The sequence below is a fragment of the Harmonia axyridis genome, chromosome 3 (genome assembly GCF_914767665.1).
Source record: "Harmonia axyridis chromosome 3, icHarAxyr1.1, whole genome shotgun sequence".
Taxonomy (NCBI): domain Eukaryota; kingdom Metazoa; phylum Arthropoda; class Insecta; order Coleoptera; family Coccinellidae; genus Harmonia; species Harmonia axyridis.
In genome coordinates, this window is record NC_059503.1 from 63091374 (window position 1) to 63111362 (window position 19989).

The window sequence follows — 19989 nt, forward strand, 5'->3', positions numbered from 1 at the left end:
TTGTGCTGATAAAAGGAAATAGGGTGTATGTATTCAGGTTTTCCCTTTCATCTGGAAGTCTTCCTTCAGAACTAAACATGAAAGTATTTCTCGCCACATTCGATCGCGGCAAATCGTACACAATGTTTTATTATTTCGGGAAAATCTTGTTAACAATCTAAAGCCACAATGTGGCGGAGTTTTTGTATTTTTCTTCGGCAACAATTTTTCGTAGATTATTGAGTTCATATAGGCATAAGATTCAGCATCATATTTTTTTTACAATGTGAAGATTTCAATGAGATGTTTAATTTATTACGGAATAAAGTAATTTCAATTCAGAATGTTCTCGTTCAATTTGATGTTGAAATATGTTTGTTTGCTTGTTCAACTATCCATATCTCATTTTGAATCAATGTAAGGATTAATTAATTCTATTACTTCGTGCTAATAGGTACATGCAATCATTGCACAATAGAAGATCAGGGCCGCCGCCAGGACCGGCATACCAGACATTTTGCCGGGGCGCCAAGTTGTAGGGGCGCAAGAGGTCAGTTAATATTATGTGTACAACTTTGCTTTCGCCGTTTTGCAATAGATGGCTATAGCGGTAAATGGTAGTCGAAATAAATATGTCATAGATGTTATACAATAACTATGTATATTTTAATGACAAATAAATAAATATGTATGTATGTAATAACCTTAGGTATTTGTAAACATAACGCCATCGAAATATTAATCGATTTGTGTCTGCATCACAAAGTTATTCTCGATTAAACATGTCAGCTTACGAGCCAAATACTTGTCATTTGAGGAAGGTTTTAATTTTTTGCTTTAATATGAAGAGATCTGCTGTTGAAGCTCATCAAATGCTCTCAAATGCCTATGGTGAGGCCGCTATTAGTGAAAGAAGTGCCGAGAGTGGTTTCAACGCTAAAAGAACGGTAATTTTGACGTCCAAGATCAGCATGGCGGCGGAAGAGAAAAGGTTTTCGAAGATGCAGAATTGGACGTATTACTTGATCAAGACTCGTGTCAAACGCAACTATAATTACGACATCATTGAAAGTGACGCAACAAGCCATTTCAAAGCGCCTGAAAGTTATGGGCATGATTCAGATACAAGGAAATTGGGTGCAGTACGAGTTGAACGGGTGTTCGTTTGCTTGTGAACAGCTGCGTGCAAGGCAAAGAGAGAAGAAATTTCTACATGGCATTGTGACATTGTGACATTGAGACGAAAAGTGGGTTCATTACGATAATCCCAAGTGCAGAAAATTATCAATCAATTTAATTGTAGTCAATGAAAATAAATACCTCTGTAATTTTTATGTTTATTCTGAATGAACATTATTATTATAACATGAGTAAAGGGTGTTTCTCAATAATATTCAAAATAATAAATGAAGTTCCAGTCGCGATTTCTCAAGGTTATCAAGCTTGTCGGTATAATTTTTAAACTTTATTTGAGATATTTTTAGGGCAGCTTTCTTGATATATCAAGAATGAAAAATGGTTGTACATTCTCCAATCACCAAAAACATTATTCCTCAAAGTTTATAACTTTCAATTTTCACTTTTTTATGTTTCAAAGTAACTCTGATTGTGTTTCCCAATAAATGTTATTTACTGTAAACTACTATACCTAAATGTATTTTTATGTTTTGGATACAACTTTTTCAATGACAGGATCAATTCACATAATTTACTCATCTATTAAAATTAAAATTCTGAGTATGATGTACGTTACTGAAGAGACTCCAGTGAATCCGCTATAGTTTTCACAGTTTTGCTCATACAAACCCAAACCTAAAATGGCCCAACAAAATTCAATCTGTATTGAGCCAGATAATTTTGGCAAAGCAGGGCTGTGAAATTTTCTTTTACCAGGCCGCCAAAATATCTGGTGGCGGCCCTGCAGCAAATTAAACATTACTCATAACGCCCAGTGAACACGTTTCTACAAATTTAGTTTGGAAATGGAATAGTGCAAGTTCCGCATTAGGTTTACGTGATGAACCGGAAACTGTTTAATCTTTAAGTTGGATGTTAGAATTGGGTAAGTTCACTCCGAACTTCTTTTAGTTCCCCAAAAATAGAATTGTTTCTTTCTTTGGTTGTTATTTGGGAGTCGAAAGTTATAACTACATAACCTTTCATACCCTCAAAAAATTTCGTCCCAAAATAGTGTGCAGCGAGGTGAAAAGTTATTATGTTCAAGTATCACGTTATTCGAGATTTTCATCGCATGTAACTTTGCAGGTTAATTCATTTCTTTTTTATACATATAGGACGATACAATTGAATCATATCATCGTGGCGGGATACATGAGTCCAAAACTGTTGTTCTCTGAGTATTCTCAACGTCCTAGACGCGCACTTTTATCCACTGAGTGAAGTTATCTACCAGCGGAACACTGGACTAAGTAGTTAAACAGTTCATTAAAAAAATCCTCAGATTTTCCTATAATCATCAAGGATTTGATAAAGGATTTTCCATCCTAAACAACCCCTCCCATATCTCTCGAACAGTGATAACTTTCTTGACGCATACATCGATTGATTTTGTTTCGAGGATATGACCTTTAGCATATTTGGGGCCTCAATAGATAACTATTTGTGAGAGAAGGTGTTTCAACTTCATCAAACATGGATAGGATAATTGTTCATGTAATAAATCTTGAGAGCATCTTTTGAACATTGAATGGATTCTTTGTTCGATATTGTTATAAAGTTTGATATATTATTTCGAATGTTGAATATTGAGTGTTGAACGCTCATCATTCTTTCATCAATTCGTCCTAAAGGACGAATTGGCTTCTTAACAAGTATTAGTGGTCTCAAAGGTAGCAATGGCGCAAGGATGAACAATTGCAGTTACCTTGTGCCCTCAAGTTTATTCCTTGTTATGTTTCGGTTACGACAAAATTGAAAAGAATCCTCCAACATGCCTTTTTTGTCCTTGAGCGAATCTTTTATCAGGTCAGAGAAGTTTAATTACAACACTTTCCATTATAAAATCGCTCGAGGGTGGAATTCAACCTGTCTGTCAGAAGGGCAGAATTCCGAGTTCATCTCCGAGTTTAATCTACGTAACAATAGTTCCACTTAGAGAGAACAACAATAATAATCCCTTGCACTTCAAAGGATATATATTTAGGCATCTCATCACCTCAAGAGGGAATTATTTAATCCATGGATTGAATCTTATCTTCTAGACAGAAAACAGCAAGTTATCATTAATGAAAACAAATCCAAGATTGCAATCAAAGAAAGAGCACTAGTGCAGGGAAGTAACGCAGGTCCTATTTTTTTCATCATCTACATTAATGACCTTATTATGGATGGACTGGTGAACCATGTGGATGACACCAACATATTGGTATCTGGAAGGACCCTCCAGGAGGCAGTTGATAAGGCGTATGACAGTTCGTCTAGAATCTGTGATTGGTTCAACAGGAATGAGTTGGCACTGAATTCGTCGAAGACAAATATTATGGTGTTTAAAACAAATAACTCCCGAGTTACTCCAACTGGCACCATAAACCTGAATGGCAATGAAGTGAAACCTGTTCATGATATGAGGTTTCTTGGAATACACATTGATGAATTTTCAGATTCGAACAGTCATGTGGAAAAAACTGGGCTGAGACCAAATAGCACTGGATATGGAATCAGAGTGGTATACAGACATATGGATGAGAAGACATTGATAATACTGTACCACGCCAACTTTGAATCGGTACTGAGATATGGGATTGTGTTTTGGGGATGCAGCTCCAGCATTCAACTCATTTTCATTATACAAAAAAAAAAAATAAGAACAATAAGGCATATGAAATTTGGAGCCACCTGCAGGGGTGTTTTCAGGGATATGAAGAATCGAAAAAAACTATAAGCAGTAATAATTTCCCGATTCCAATTAATATTTCAATGTTGAAATCATTTTTGGATAGATAATCGGCCTTGGTTTAAGTTACCACGTTATTGAAAACTGCTGAAAATATTAATTTCAATGGAACTTATTTTGATGAAAACAATTCCAAATTTCGCCTTTCATAGTAGAAATTTTGTCTCTAATTTTAATGAATAATTCAAAAACCTTGGATCAATGGGGAAACCAATATCAATTTCTGCCAGAAATATTTTCAAACTGTCCATCTCAGTTCATTTTCATGAGGTGATTAATTTCACTACCTTTCAAAACGAAATCAGTTGATTAATTTGACAATAAAACGTCAATATTGAAAATCTTATCCTATTTTTACAGAGTTTTACAATCTTAAATCAGCATCCATTGTTGCCCTCTATTATGTGGAACTCAGTCATAAGATTGGGTGTTATTTTAGAAACTCGATGTACATAAGTTTCTTAGTTTTCATGGTTATCAGTCCAAATATTCTGCCACCTTCGGAAGCGAAACCTTATTTCACGAGGAACCATCTATTGAACTCAGTTGGAGACTCTGATGACATGATAGACTGGACTTCGTATAACAGAAACCAGAAGCAAGAGCCGAAAGGATTACAGGAAGCAGCAGATTACCAAACACTGACAGAAAGAAGCGAAACATCTGACGGACCAGAAGCTGTATCAAAAAACTACAGGGAATTTTCCGGAACAGGTGGAACTGCTTTAAACGAAAAAAGAGAAACAGCCTCTGAGAGAATGTCAACTTCCGAAATGCCAACCTCAGAAGAACCTAAAGAAGTGATGAAGAGATCGGATTTGGAAGATCCTAATTACGTCATCAATGAAAACGAGTACCATGGTGAAGATTTGGGAGAGGGGATATCGAATCTGTATAATAAAGTGAAGGACTCGGTGAAAGATAAGGTGATGAAGAAAAAAAGTAATACAGGTCTGGAAGAAGGGGAGGAGGAGGATGATCCATTCAATCTGAGGGATGATTATAAGAGTGAGGAGAGATTCTATCGACAAAACAACCCTGTATGTTTTCGGGATGAACGAACTGCCAATGGATATAGTGATTTTGAGGCAGGTGAGTTAATTTTAGCTAGGGAACTTCTGTAGCAAGTTTCAACAGTTGCAAAGAATTCCTTTGAAAAAGCTAGTGCAATTTTGATAATTTCAACTTATAACTAAGAACTTTGTATGTCGCAGATCCCGAAGAGCATTCATTCGTCATGGATGCTGCACCTCCTGCCTATTTCCTAGGATCCCCTGAATACAAGTCAAGACTATATAAAGTAGGGTGGCTGCAACAAGATCCTGAATCTTCTAACTCATATCGAAGAAGGCGTGAAACCGACTATCAATTCTCGAACCCAGAGGAAGCATACTCCCACGTTGCCAACAGAGACTGCGATACCAATGAAAAGATATTGCAAGCGAAGAAGGAACTCATGAGCATGATAAGAGAGTTGAAGGATGATTTCTTGAACAAAAATAACCTCACCTTCATTCCGATCCTATTCGTACCTAATTGCGAAAGCTGCAAACTACCATGTCCATGTATTCCTTTGTGTCGAAAGTGTGACCATGAACCTCGATGCTGTCCTCAAGAAGGTATTCATTAGCTCAATATAGATTATCTAGAAAGAACGGGCCAATAATTGAAAACCATGCATGCTTCATGAGATGTTAGGCCTATGGAATTAAAATTGAACCAGAAATGTTCAAAAGCTATAGAGTATCATTGAGATTATTATTAGCATTATCTCGTTTGCTAAAAAACTCCTCAAAAGTAAAATTTTTCTAAATTTGAAACAGATGTTTCAAACAAATGTCAAAATCGTTGACTGTCAGAGATGAAAGCTTTCAAGCAACACTTACTTGAGCCACCAGTTATCCAAAAGTTTTTTCGGATGATCCAAAAACACGATCACAAATTTTCCATCAGGCACATGCCAAGAAATTTGGTGTATTCATTCAAATCAGCTTCTTCATTTTCAAGATTTATAGGTCAGTTTTTGTAGCACCCTTCAAAATGATTAGTTTCTTTGATTCGCCAGGGCAGAACTTAGTAACATTACAGAAAGATCTTCATTATTATTATTATTATTATTATTATTTGAACTGGGGTCGTTTTGGTTCGGTAAGCCTTCCGGGAACTGCGACCATGCCGATCTTTCGTTCTCTACCATACTCATTCATAGAAACCCAGGGAGGTCGTCAACGACGTTAATAAAATTGGCAACCTCCTTAGGGGCCTTGGCCGTTACCTCTCTGGTATCCAGGACCGGCTTACCCATGTGAATGGTTCTTAGGCCAGCCAGCTCCGGACACTTGCATATCAAGTGTTCGGCTGTTTCTGCTTCCGATCCACAGAGCCTGCAAATCTCGTCTGCTGACTTTCCCATACGGTACAAATGATGTTTGTACCGACAGTGCCCCGTCAGCAGTACGACCATCACCCGAAGCTCGGCTCGCGACAGCTTCATGAGCTTTTTGGCGTGGGTAGGTGAAATCTTCACGAATTTCTTTGCCTGAACAAGTCTAGGAGTGTTAGTCCAGTGGATTGTCCTGCTTTTCAACTCCCATAGCTGGACCGCAGCTTTATATTGGTCTTTTCCTATCCCACAGAAAGGCTCAGGTCCAGCAGGTCTTAACCTTGATGCACTTTTTGCAAGTTCATCAGCTTTTTCATTTCCTTCAACCCCACAGTGCCCTGGTACCCATAGTGGAGTCACCTTATTTCCTCTGGCCAGTTGCTTTATGGTGTTACGGCACTCCCAAGTCAGCAGAGACCCCTGACAACACGATTCCAGGCAGAAGAACCTAATTCTTTCATTATTTACCACCTCTGTGGAGTGGTCTATGTGGTTTTTTTTTTGAAGAACCCGAAAACTACATGGACCACTCTACAGAGGCGGTAAATAATGAAAGGCGCCATCATCTACTTTTTTCGAGAATTCTAGGTTCTTAAAAGAATGGATTGAATATTTTTTGTTTCAACTTCAATGAATTTAAGGAATGATTTTTTTTATCAAATTTCCTAACCTTAAACATCTTAGCATAAAGAATGTCTGCAAAAATAATGGTTCATCCGCATCTTCCGGCTGTTTCATTTAATCATATCAAAGAAACAAACACGAAATATTCGAACGTTTTATGAAAACTCAGTGGAAGAAAATGAAACCTAATTCAATTAATAGATTTCATAATTTATTCATTAGTTCCACGTTTCCCAGATCATCTATTGGATTTAAATTAGAAACGATAAAAATAAGTACGCATTTTCACTTTTTATACAAAATTATTACAAAACTTCAAACCTTCTAGGGTGCCGACTTTTTTGCCAGGACGGCAAAAACGCTAGAGCGGGCCTTAGAGCCCGATTATCCAATATTAATTTTTAGCATTCTGCAGAGTTAGCTTCTGTTAGGACAGCGAATTGGGTATCTGCCAAGGGCGGCAATATAGCTAGTGACGGCCCTGATAGTAGGCGTTGTAGATCGACCTCAGATTTCTCGACTAAGAGGGCGTCATCTGTATTGGTACTCAACTGTAAAAATGACCTGCTATTTTTTTTATCATACAGGTATTAACATTGGAAAGATGACCATCATCCTGTTGGTGAACAACTCATTGAGCATCGTGTTGCCTGGAATGTGCCAAGAAATACCCATCGCCTGTCAAAAAGAGGTACCGATTATTTGTCTACAAGAACCACCACATTGCTCACCGTGTCCACAGCCATGTTGTGTACCTTGTCCTTACAAGAGGAATGTGATCACCAATTTGAAACAGTGCCTGGATAACGCGTTCAACTTCATCGATTTCAGAAAAGTGTTGACGGATGATGAGTTGCACCGTAGGGACTCTAGGAGCATACACTGTTGCGGCGAGATAATACCAGGTATCTTACTGTATCCCAAGTGTTACAGTTGCAATTTGCCAAACTGCAAAAGAGTAGTGAAAGACGTGAGTACTGAGAAAACTGAGAAATTGGAAACCTCTTGCTCTGCCACAACTGAAACTGAGTGCACGTCCAAATTCAGAAGAAGTGTGGAATCTGATAAGAACACCATAACAGAAGCCGATATTGTAGCCGAAGAGGCGGAATTGGAGATTGACAACAAGAAGCCTCAGTTAGAGATGCCGAAAGACTTGAACCTAGAGGAGGTAATTTTCAGAAATTTCTTGGAGTCGTACCATATAATTTCAATACAATCTCATTTAACATCTGAATTTACAATTCATATGGAACTTTTTAGGAACAAGTTTCCTTGACTGTGTGAGAACCTCATTTTTAACCAACCTACTTCATCTATGAACTTTTTATTTTTTCATTTAGTCACAAAATTTCAGTGAAATCTGTCCAATCGTACCCAAATTCCGAATGAAGGTTTTGCTACGATTTCCAATTACGACAATAATGATATTTCGCATGCTTTTGAGTCCATTTTTATCTCAAATATGTATTTTGCTTTTTAATCAACGTTGTGGAATAGATGGATGAAGCGGTAAGTGTTATTCGAAAGAAATAGATCGTAGATGTCATGCTATAAGCTCAGGTAATTGTAAAAATAACGGCGTTGAAATATTATTGGATTTGTGTCTGCATCATACAGTTTTTCTGGATTAAACATGTAAGCTTACCAGCCAACACTCATCATTTGCTGGAGATTTTAATTTTCTTCTTTAATATGAAGAAATATGCTGCTGAGGCTCATCGAAAACTCTCTCAAATACCTATGGTGAGGCCGCTATTAGTGAAAAAACGTGCCGAGAGTAGTTTCAACGCTTCAAAAACGGTGCTTTTGTCGTCGAAGACCAGCATGGCGGTGGAAGAGAGAAGGTTTTCGAAAATGCAGAATTGGAGGCATTCATCAAGACTCCTGTTAAACACAATATGAATTGTCAGGATCAATGGGAGTGGCGCAACAAGCCATGAAAGTCATGGGAATGATTCAGAAACAAGGAAAAATGGATTCATTACGATAATCCAAAGCGCAGAAAATCATGAGGATATTACACGTCGACGGACAAATCGAATATTCACGGTTCCAAGGTCGTGCTCAATATTTGGTGGGACCCGTTCGGCGTAGTGTATTTTGAGTTGTTAAAACCGACTAAAATAATCACAGGCGATCGTTATCGAGAGCAATTGATGAGTTTGAGCCGAGCTTTGAAAGACAAACGGCCGTAATACAACGAGAGACATGATAAAGTGATTTTACAGCATGACAATGCTCAACACCATGTTACGAAAGTGGTCAAGACATACTTGGAAACGTTGAAATGAGAAGTCCTTCCCAAACTGCCGTATTCTCCAGACGTTGCTTCCTCAGACTATCACTTATTTCGATCAATGGCACACGGCCTGATTGACCAGCACATATAATCTTAAGAAAAAGTGAAAAATTGGATCGATTCGTGGATCGCTTCAAAAGATGACCAGTTTTTCAAACGCGGAATTCGTACGTTGCCCGATATGTGAGAAAGTAGTGGCCAGCGATGGACAACACTTTGAATCATAAATGTGTGACCAGTTTTTCACAATAAAGCCCCGAATTCTGGAAAAAAAAACGGCGAAAGCAAATTTGTAGTCCTATATAAATCAAATAATTTGACAACTATTGTGTCTAATCCTTCACAATAATATATCTATATGATATATTTAGTTTATTTTTGTCTTGGAATGATATTCCAATTTTAAATGACAAATTTAATAATCAACCAAAAGAAAATTCAAAATTACTAAAAATGTATCAATTAAGTAAACGGTTAACTAATTAAACAACTACATCAACATAAATTATTATATATATATATATATTAATTAGTTAACCGTTTACTTAATTGATACATTTTTAGTAATTTTGAATTTTCTTTTGGTTGATTATTAAATTTGTCATTTAAAATTGGAATATCATTCCAAGACAAAAATAAACTAAATATATCATATAGATATATTATTGTGAAGGATTAGACACAATAGTTGTCAAATTATTTGATTTATATTAAATATCCTTCATCAAGTAGACTCATTAAACTTTTATAATTTGTAGTCCTATGTATATCAATGACTTGAACTCAATTATTCAAGAGCATTCTCTGTTCAAAATTCGAAAATAACAGACATTATTACCAATCTCGTTGTTCTACTGCAACATCCACGCAAAACTACTCTTGTATCATTTCGTAGTGGTACTGATATCCTGAGAATGATGTGTATCCCTATATTTCATCTGATAAGTGTTTCAGTGTTTGTTCCTTGTTGAATAAAAAAATTTAATTCAATCGATTTCCCACAGGTACGAAAATCGACTGCAGCTATTAATACTCCCAAAAGCATTTGAACTAGAGGTTAATTCAACAAGGCCCCTAGGATGTTGACCAACGATTTCAATTATTATATCTACCCATGTTATCAAAACTAGTTGAATTGAAGTCATAACAAAAAAAGATTTAATCTCTCGTTCCAGAAGATATCTACAAGGAAGAAGTGCCCCTTGAAATCTATTGCATGAACTAAGTTCAGAATGTCAGAGTTCGCAACCCGTGAACTTAAGTTTCTCTCGAAATGTAATAAACCAATCAATCTTCTACATAAATGTTTAAGAGCAAACTGCCTTTATTCACAATTTTTTTGAATAAAGATTTTGGAAATATGTATGTGTATATTTACAATGATTTAATTTACTGTAGAGAAAAAATGGAGTACAGAGGAAGAAACTGTCAATATTGCTAATAATAATGCAATTTAGTGTTTCGTAACATCATTTCTTGAAAAGTTCGGAGAAGGATTCAACACCCAAGAAATTCACGTTTGCACCTGTTCAGAATGGTCTGAAATGCATTTTGTGAAAGTAGAAATTTCTAAATCAAAGACCAACAATTTCAATGCTTTTTCTACCTTCGTTAGTCCCGGAAGCAAAGTCCTAGATGGATGAATATGTTAATGTCAATTCGGAGTCCCCATCGTGAAGTAAGGCTTCATCAACAAACATGGTATGGACTGTTTGTTAAATTAGTAACCCATAATCGGAAAATGGAATAACTTTTTCCCAAAGATTTCCATTACTTTGATGTTTCGATTTCTCTTATCTCATTATTCGCATTCGTTCCCGCCACTTTTTCCAAAATAAATAATGGAATCGATTATTGCCGTGAGTTTGCTTCTTGGTTATTCAATATCTCATTATTTCCTTTTTAAACCGTTGAAATCTTTCATTTATTCAGTTGTTCGTCAAAAATACATCGTTCTTGTTATTGTGCTCATATTTTTCTACTTTTAATCAATATAATGCATAAACTCGCCTTCAGATTCAATTTTTTCTACGTTTGATGGTTTTTTTTTGTCGTGTGATAAATTGAAATATTTCTTCATTTAGTAAAAAACTAGTTTTGAAAATTTTTGGATTGATCAAAACCTTGAATCTTGAATTTCCAATTTTCGGAATGTCACAGATTATAGTAAATACCACTGTTACTTCTCTACAAAAAGTTTCATTGATAGACCAGATTTCTACAAATAAGAAACCGGTTGTGAATTCAGGTGTCGTTGATGCGAATTTTGCGGACCATTTTTTCAACTCACGTGAAAATTCGGGAAGATATTAGGTCTCCTGCGGATTTTTTTCATAGGTCGTACAGAAACATTGATATGAAGCAGTTCCAGATTAATCTTCAAGGAATTGAGTTGTTCAAATATCAACGGTTTGTCACAATTGAAGGAGAATTGCATTTTTGTAAAATCTCTTTTCTCAATCTATACAATACTCATGCACTATTTAAACGAGTCGAAATTGTAAAAAAGAACCCTCGATAACTGAAATTATTAAAATTATGCAAAAATTTAGAAAGAATACTTTAGAAAAGATTAAAATAACAAATGATTCTTCATCATATTACTAACAATTGAGGAACTATACAACTTCTGCCATAAGATCGAAAAAAAATTTTCACCTTCAACAATTGCAACGATTTTGCACATTGCAAAGACGTGGTAATTTGTCAATTCATCGTACGTGATTGGTTGCGGATGAATCAGCTACGGTTGCTCGTATCTAGAGAAAGGAACAAAGAATTTCCTGAAAGATTTCCAATGATTGTTGACACTTCAGAAAAGATGCATACGTTGTTTTAGATTTTGTGGGATTGAAACATCAAGTACAATAACATTCCATAAAACTGGAATATTACATACATCGAATCAATCTCACTCCTGAAATACTTCCTCGTTGAAATAGAGAATATACCCGCTTAGTTAGTTTCCAGCGTAATAACATCAACTTTGCCGAATGGGGTTTTCCTTCTCGAGATCTGGTATTTTAAAGGCAGAAAATAATCTGCTGAAGTGGTCTCATTTCATTAATTTTGAAAACTCAAGGAATCGGTGAAAGCTGATTTATTTAAGTTGAATTTTTTACTTCAATTTTGTAGAGTTAGAACGATCGACTTTCGCAAATTTTGATTTCATTAAATTTGTAAAAACCCGGATAGGAGTTTGGTTTTCAAATAAGCCAAACCACCCCTAGACATCTGTCACAATTCAGTATCGCCAATATTTGCAAAGTGTTATAATTTCATAATTCCAATTCCAGAAAAAGATGGAAAGAATTAGGAAGGATTGATTCGTTGCATAAAAAAAGCCAATCTTGCCACTTTGAACGAAATTAATAATTTTTTTGTCTATCCTGCGGCTGTCGGTGTGAAACTAGGTCAGGAAAAACTTCGATATTATATAGTGACAGCACGTGGGCGGGAACCAGGAATCGACGAGTTGTTCCAGCTTAAGTTATCGAGCAATGATGAATGGTTAGAATGAAATTGAATGCTTCTGGTCATTATATGATAAATTTAGAAATAATTTCGCTTATGCTGTCTATTCATTGTTGATTATATCACACGACATGTTGTGGACGAATGTATATTGTGTTCATATTTTCCCAATTCGTGGAAGAAGGTACTTGTAATGCCATTACCTAAAGTCAATAAACCTACTGATTTCCGTCAGTTGTGTATGAGTGTGCTCTTTCTAAATTCTATGAAATATAATAGAAAAGCAAATGAGGGAATTTTTGGGCCACCATGATATATTACCGCTCAAGCATGCAGCTATGGTCCATATGTGGTCGACGATTAATTGAGAAATGCAGATGACAATATAATAATAATAATAATAATGATGATTTAGATTGGACAAGTGTCGTACTATTAGCGTAGTACGTGGAAAAATCCAAGATGAACCGATAGTTCTCTCCAATGAACAGGAGATGAAAGCAATGAAATCGGACGACCTTTATAAATACCTAGGAATGAAACAAAACCGACGAATAAACCATCAAAAAATGAAGGAAGACTTAACAACTGAGTTCATTAGGAAAATCAAAAAAAATTTGAAAACAAACCTCAACAGCAAGAACATGACAAGAGCTTTCAATACATCTGCATTTTCAATTCTAACATACTCTTTCGGTATAATTCCATGGAGCAAAACAGATACAGAAAATCTGCAACGCAAAATGAGAACCTTGATGACAAAAGCACACAAGCACCATCCGAAAAGTAGCATTGAGAGGACGACACTGCCGAGGAATAAAGGAGGCAGAGGTCTGCTAGACATCATGGAACTTGCTCATGGTCAAATTGAATGCCTACGAACATACTTCAAAGACAAAGCAGGCACGTCAAAGATCTACAAAATACTGTGTGAAGCAGACAAATCAACATCTTTACAACTACACAAGGAGCAATTATCACCAGACAATCCAAGAAAAGCTGCAAAGATGGAGAGAAAAGCCCCTACATGGACGACATTTCAACGAGGTGAACCAGGATCATGTCGACATTGAAGCGTCGAACTATTGGCTCACATCAGGTGCGATGTATCCAGAAATGGAAGGATTTCGTTTAGCCATCCAAGATCAAGTGATCTTAACAAGAAATTACTGCAAGCATATCATAAAGGACCGAACTATTACTGACGATCGATGCCGTTATGGGTGTCCAACGAATGAGACAATCCAACATATCACGGGAGGATGTCAAATGTTTGCAGGAAATGAATATAAAGAGAGACACGATGCAGTAGGAAAGATACTACCTACCCAAGAAATGGAAACCAAATCAACACTATTTCATTCTGAAAAAGTGACATACTACAAGTATCGACCGGAAACCATCCTGGAAAACAAACGCTATAAACTGTACTGGGATCGTACAGTTTTGAGTTTTGACTGATAAAACAGTCCCTCACAACAGGCCAGATATACTGCTGTTTGATAAACATCAAAAGGCAGCAATACTCATCGACGTAGCAATACCTAATAACAACAATATCCGTCAAAAAGAGGTCGAAAAAATTTCAAAATATAGGGACCTGTAATTTCAGATAAAGCGCCAATGGGGAATAATATCAACGAGAACTATTCCAATTATCATCTCAACAACAGAAATAGAACCCAAAAACGAATCAAGGTATATATGATATGCTCTCTGATATCTTATTATATCGAATAAGAAATTGGACGGTTTTGAAGATTTTTTTTCTTTGAATCTTATAGATCTCCGAATGCTTCCAATGAGGTGACACCCTGTACATTCATTTTATTATTTTGCAACCGATTTCTTAATAAGATATCATCCGAACGAATTCTCTGTTCGATATCTAGAACGAAATGAGTTCGGAAAGGATAAGCAACGCTCCAATAATAAACTTTAGAATCTATATTTCAGAACACTGGCCGTACTGGATTATATATTTCGCCAAGGCGGCAGACAGAAAGTCGCTCGCTTAGTAAACTCCGAGGAGTGTATACTTTTTGTGGAATTAAATTTGATCTGAAAAGTTTGCTCGCAAGTCCAAAATGAATTTGATAAATATCAGAATCTAAGGAGCTGAAACGTTACCATTGAATTTTATGAGAATATCAAACCGTCATTCGAGCGGAGAGTGAAGCGGAGACGAGAGACTATAAAGAGATTTTTCAAGGAATAATATTATATGACTCTGTTCACTTTCCCCCCGAAAATGGTGCTAATTCTCTAAGAGAAGAATTCTAACATAACTTGGACATAATCGATTGCACAGAGAGTATGTAAATGTTTGATATTAACGATATGCTTTGAATACATTCAATCTCAAGAAAAATCTAGAACGCGTCGAATTTTGTATCAGACGTTAGTGTAGGTGATAGTTAGGCTAAAAAATCAAATAAGCAACAAAATTCCTAAATATAGAAAAATATCTGATTCGATCTGTCAAAAAATGTAGCCAGATGAAGCCACACTGTGGCGAAATAATTGTTGCAAACAATTCAATAGTTTAGAGGAAACCACTTTGTTTTTATTTGGTTTATAATGAATTTCCGCCAACTAAGGACCGAATTAATTAAATCTCGAATAAAGTATGTTTCTCAATGAATGCGGGATGTCTTGATATAGTTCATTACACAAGCTCTTCAGTTATATAATTATCAATAAAGAAAATACTAAAAGAAAAAGAAGTACGATTTTCAAGTGTGTAATATCATACGATATCAATTATCTATCTGGTTAATGTATCAACAAAAATGCCGTCAACATAACCATTGTCAAACAGAAGATTTCCACATTATTTCATAGGAATTATGATCGAAAGTAAACCCAGTAGAATGCATGTCATCAAGGGATAGTAGCGATATACCGGTTTCAGCCGTATTAGGGATCATCAGTACCGCATAACTCAACCCAAGATGACGAACAAACTCAGATCTCCTTTTTGTTTAAGGTCCGGAATTTACATTCCCTTCGCCTCTCATTTCATTTCTCCTATTTTCTGCTGTTGTCTGATCGGAAGGCTTTCCTCCCTACTTCATTTCACTTTTTTTCTTCTATTTAGTTCTTTGAAAGAGGTATTTCCTCTGATCTGTCTTTCCTATTTTGATTTGTATTATCTTTCTTAATTCCTTATTCTCGTGCTCTTTCAGAGTCTCTATTATCTTCTTTCTTTGTTTATTGACTATTTCTTCAATATTTTCAATTTTCAGTTCTTCTCTGATTTGTTGGTTAGTAATATAGCATGGGGCGTTGTTGTTCTTACTGAATTTAGCGTACTTTGCAACTGATCATTATTATTGTCCTTCGTATTGTACCAGGTAACTCTTGCATACGTAATGCTTGTTATTAGCACTATTTTTATTATCTTCAGCTTGTTTTCTGAGGAAAGTTTACTTCTAGGGTTGAGCAATGGGTACAGTCTGCCGTGCAATTGCCTTTTTTTTTTCTGTTTTCTTTTATATGTTTGTTAAAATTCATTTTTTCATCCAGTATTACTCCCAGATATTTTGCTTTCTTTTTCCATTCTATCGTCTGGTTTTCTATTTTGACGTTTCCTGCTTTCTCTTTCTTTACTGTTGTTCCTCCGAAGTAGATTGCAACTGTTTTCGATGTGTTCACTTTGAAAGCAGTATGATTACTGCGGTGCGCCACCCAGCGGACAAAAACCTAACTACTTCCTCCACGGGTACCTCGAAAAAGCAGATTCCCACGTCAATTAGGAAAATCTTCTGTTTATCAGCCTTAGCGACGTACAGCGCGAAATATAATAAATATTATAAAATTGGTTAACACCTGCACTTGGTAATGAATGAAGAAAATACAAAAAAAAAAGAAGTACGATTTTCAAGTGTGTAATATCATACGGAGCTATCAGTATGAAAATATGGGTATGAATCGAAAGAATGTTATGACTAGTCAACGGATGAATAAGGTGGACTTCACTTGCGATTAAATTGGTTCCATAATGTGTACCTGCCTTCACCCGAACTACTGTTATAGTCAAGATTAATCCGATTGATCTATGTACTGTAATTAAGACTTTTTTATACAACAAAGAATGTAAATATCAGTTGAACGTCTGGCATTGATTTTTTTTATTTTAGAGGTACCTCTGAATTACATTCTTCATATTATATTTAACTCTTCTTCTTGATTCATCTCGATTTTGGCATTAAATATAGGTTCAAACTGACGGTTGAAGTTGTACGGCCTAAATGATCTAATAAGCAATGACATGGCCGGATATTAGAGGGATATCGCCCCACACTATTATCATCTACTAGGGAATTGAAGAGGAAAAAGAAATAGCTACAAAATATCTCAAAATTTTTCGTATAATTTTTGAAAAATATTTGACGTTACCATTTTTTTGCGCTATCCTTAAGACAGAAAAGTATAGGTATTCATTAACACGAGTTCTCAGAATCGATTTGTTTGTACCATAGCTAAAGGACCAATATAAAGTAGGGAAGCTAACAAGACTGTCGAATATATCGCTTTTTATGAGATTGTTTATCCACCAAATTGTATTCCGAAACGGGACAAGGACGTCAATAACAACGCCATTCCGTAACTCGAGAGGGCGTCCTATTGGTAATTTTGTAAGAACTTCAAGGAAGGAAAGAGAACAGATTATGTTTCCTGCTCCTGAAGTTGATTTGTGCTGCTGATATTGAAATCATAGGTGATAATCGAAAAGGAATTATCATTCGACTTCAGCAGGGAAATTGAAATCTTTATCTTTTTTATTAAATTCGAATTAATCAAGCTCTTGTTGTGAAGATGAAATGCATATTTCCTTGAAAAAAAATTTCTTTTGTGAAATAATAACACAATGCCATTTTCACAAATTTGAAATCATGGACAGTTTGTTCTGTTTTATTCAATATACAGGCTGTTTCCAAATTAGACGTGAACCTTGGAGGACTCATATGACTCATTTCGCTTCAACCGTATTTGTTCCCTTCAAAATTCAATATTTTATCAGTACGCGAAATTCTTACTTTTCCATCTTTTTTCAAATAACAAAAGTATCTTCACACACAACGCAATATTTCACAAACTAATGGTCGAACTGCTGTCAAATTTTGACACGTACCTATCGTTTGAAGGTTCGTACTAACTAAAAATCATATGGATTTAATACTAGTACCGCCATGTGTGCATCAGACCGCGTCCGAACCTATCACTGTTGAAAAAATAATAATAATGTGGGATCCAGTTTATTGTTTCCCTGTAAATAATGGCGATGGTCAACCGGAAGCTTGGAGACCTATTAGTTTCTTTTAATGTCGAGGGCATGACAGTTTCAATAGATTTACAGGGAACGAATTGTACATAATGTAAAAAGGATGTGCTATTCTTCGGGATGTCGAAGAATGTCATATGTCGATTGTAAAACTTATGAAATTTATGGGGTTGGGAAAAGTTTCAGAACAAGACGATTATGCCAGATGGGTTTCATATGTTTTCTCAGGCTCTAGTCCTTCTAGAATATTCGATTCCCAGGAATCCGCGAAGATCTTTGGGAGCGGTACGGCAAAAGATTTCATTGGACTAGGAGATGGATGGTACCTTTCCCTAAGGGTGTGGTCAAACCGAGACAGGGTAGTTCCAATCGGCAGAGAGCACAGTTAAGATCTATCCGAAGACGGGTACAGACGGTACAGTTTAACTCAAATCCAAGACGAGACAAGTTCGGTCGGTCAACTTAAGACGTAAGACGAAAAGACGGTTCGCGGACTAGATTAAGACGAGTCGCGAACAAGTTAAAGACGAGACGACCGAAAACTTGAAGTACGACGAAGACGTTTCGAGTAATCAATTAAACGAGAGTTAAAGACGAAATTCAGTACCGTATACCGTAGGTATAGTAGTGAGAAACTTGTTATTAGGACGTTATTGGGATCTTCTCAATACTGAGTTTTCACTGTATAATTGTGGCTTTGTAAATAGCTGTAAATAATTCAAAAGAGTTTCATTATTACAAATCCAACAAAGTCACGGAGAAGAAGACGAAAGTCCAGGTAATCGAATCATACCTCTAGACGATCGATTAACCAAGCCTACAATAATACCTCATCAAATTTTAATTATGTTCAATGTTTCATTCAGGATTGAAGCTGACTACTCATGTACGAATGTCGAACTTTTGTAGACCGTCAATTTTCCCTGCACTACCCAGGACCTATTTAACTGACGATTCTAATTTTCGACCTTTTCTATGTTTATGAAATTCCTTCCGACAGAAACAAAATCTCAACTGAATGTGTTAAAGGAAATTCATGATGTCTTGGATACAGCGCATTCGAGATTTTCATTATCAGATTTCAAATCAAATCGTTAGTTCGGAATGATAGGTCTTGGGTATTGTTACCTCGATGAATTCCTTAACTGGATATAGTACAATATGATCACTTTTTTGAATAAGACATATATTTGACCTGACCTATGTAGCAAAACGAGTTAACAATCTAGTGTTTGGTCTGCGTCCCTTAATCCAATTAGCCATATCAATGGGTCTCTGCCCTTCGGTGTTTCAGGCAGAAACCCTTGCCATAAGGGAGTGCTTTGCAGGCTTTTACTCAGCGAAACTATCAGTGAGCAAAAATATATCTGAAAGCAGAACAGCCCATCTAGTACTTGACTCCCCGCCAGTTAAGTCAAAGTTAAAGTCTGGAAATGTGAAACTTTCCGCAACGTACTCGGAGAAAGAAACCAGGTTAACCTTATTTGGGTGCGTGGTCACTCTGGGAAACCGGCAATGAAATGCAGACCGACCTGCCAGGGAAGAAGGGTCGACCCTCTTCACCGGGCCAGAGCAATTTTGTAGCTTTCCACTCAGTCATCAGGCGATGACATTTAAGGAATGGAAACAATACAATGGTCAAAAATAGGCCAAGTCACTTCTCTCCTACTGGACGAGCTGGACTCAAAAGGTTTTCTCACTCAATAATCAGGAACTGACGGGGCATTCTCTTGTGATATCGTCTGAAAACTTGGAAGAAGCGTCGGAAAACACTTGTCGCTTGTGTTTAGAAGCGACTGAGACAGCTCCCTATGCGAATGTAAAACTGTTCGCCGAAAAGAGGTACAATATCTTCGCTCTTGGTTTTTGAAGCCTGAACTAGTAATGTATGTGACCACCACAAAGGTGATAAAGTTCATTGCCTGACTTGTTAACAGCGCCGGGACGTACAATAGATCTTTAGTTCAAGGTGCTTGTGAGGTCGAATGTCCTTCTGCCCCTCCTCTAATGTAATCGAATCTAGGGCA

At 36.4% G+C, this 19989-nt stretch overlaps 1 protein-coding gene across 1 annotated transcript; it reads left to right on the forward strand.

Annotated features, from left to right (window-relative positions):
* Positions 1-4194: 4194 nt before the first annotated feature.
* On the forward strand, positions 4195-10562 carry LOC123676656. The gene is made up of 4 exons (XM_045612753.1): positions 4195-4984; positions 5107-5511; positions 7487-8070; positions 10206-10562. Exons 1-4 carry the CDS (start codon positions 4339-4341, stop codon positions 10248-10250), a joined length of 1680 nt encoding a protein of 559 aa, XP_045468709.1. The 5' UTR covers positions 4195-4338; the 3' UTR covers positions 10251-10562.
* Positions 10563-19989: the final 9427 nt, after the last annotated feature.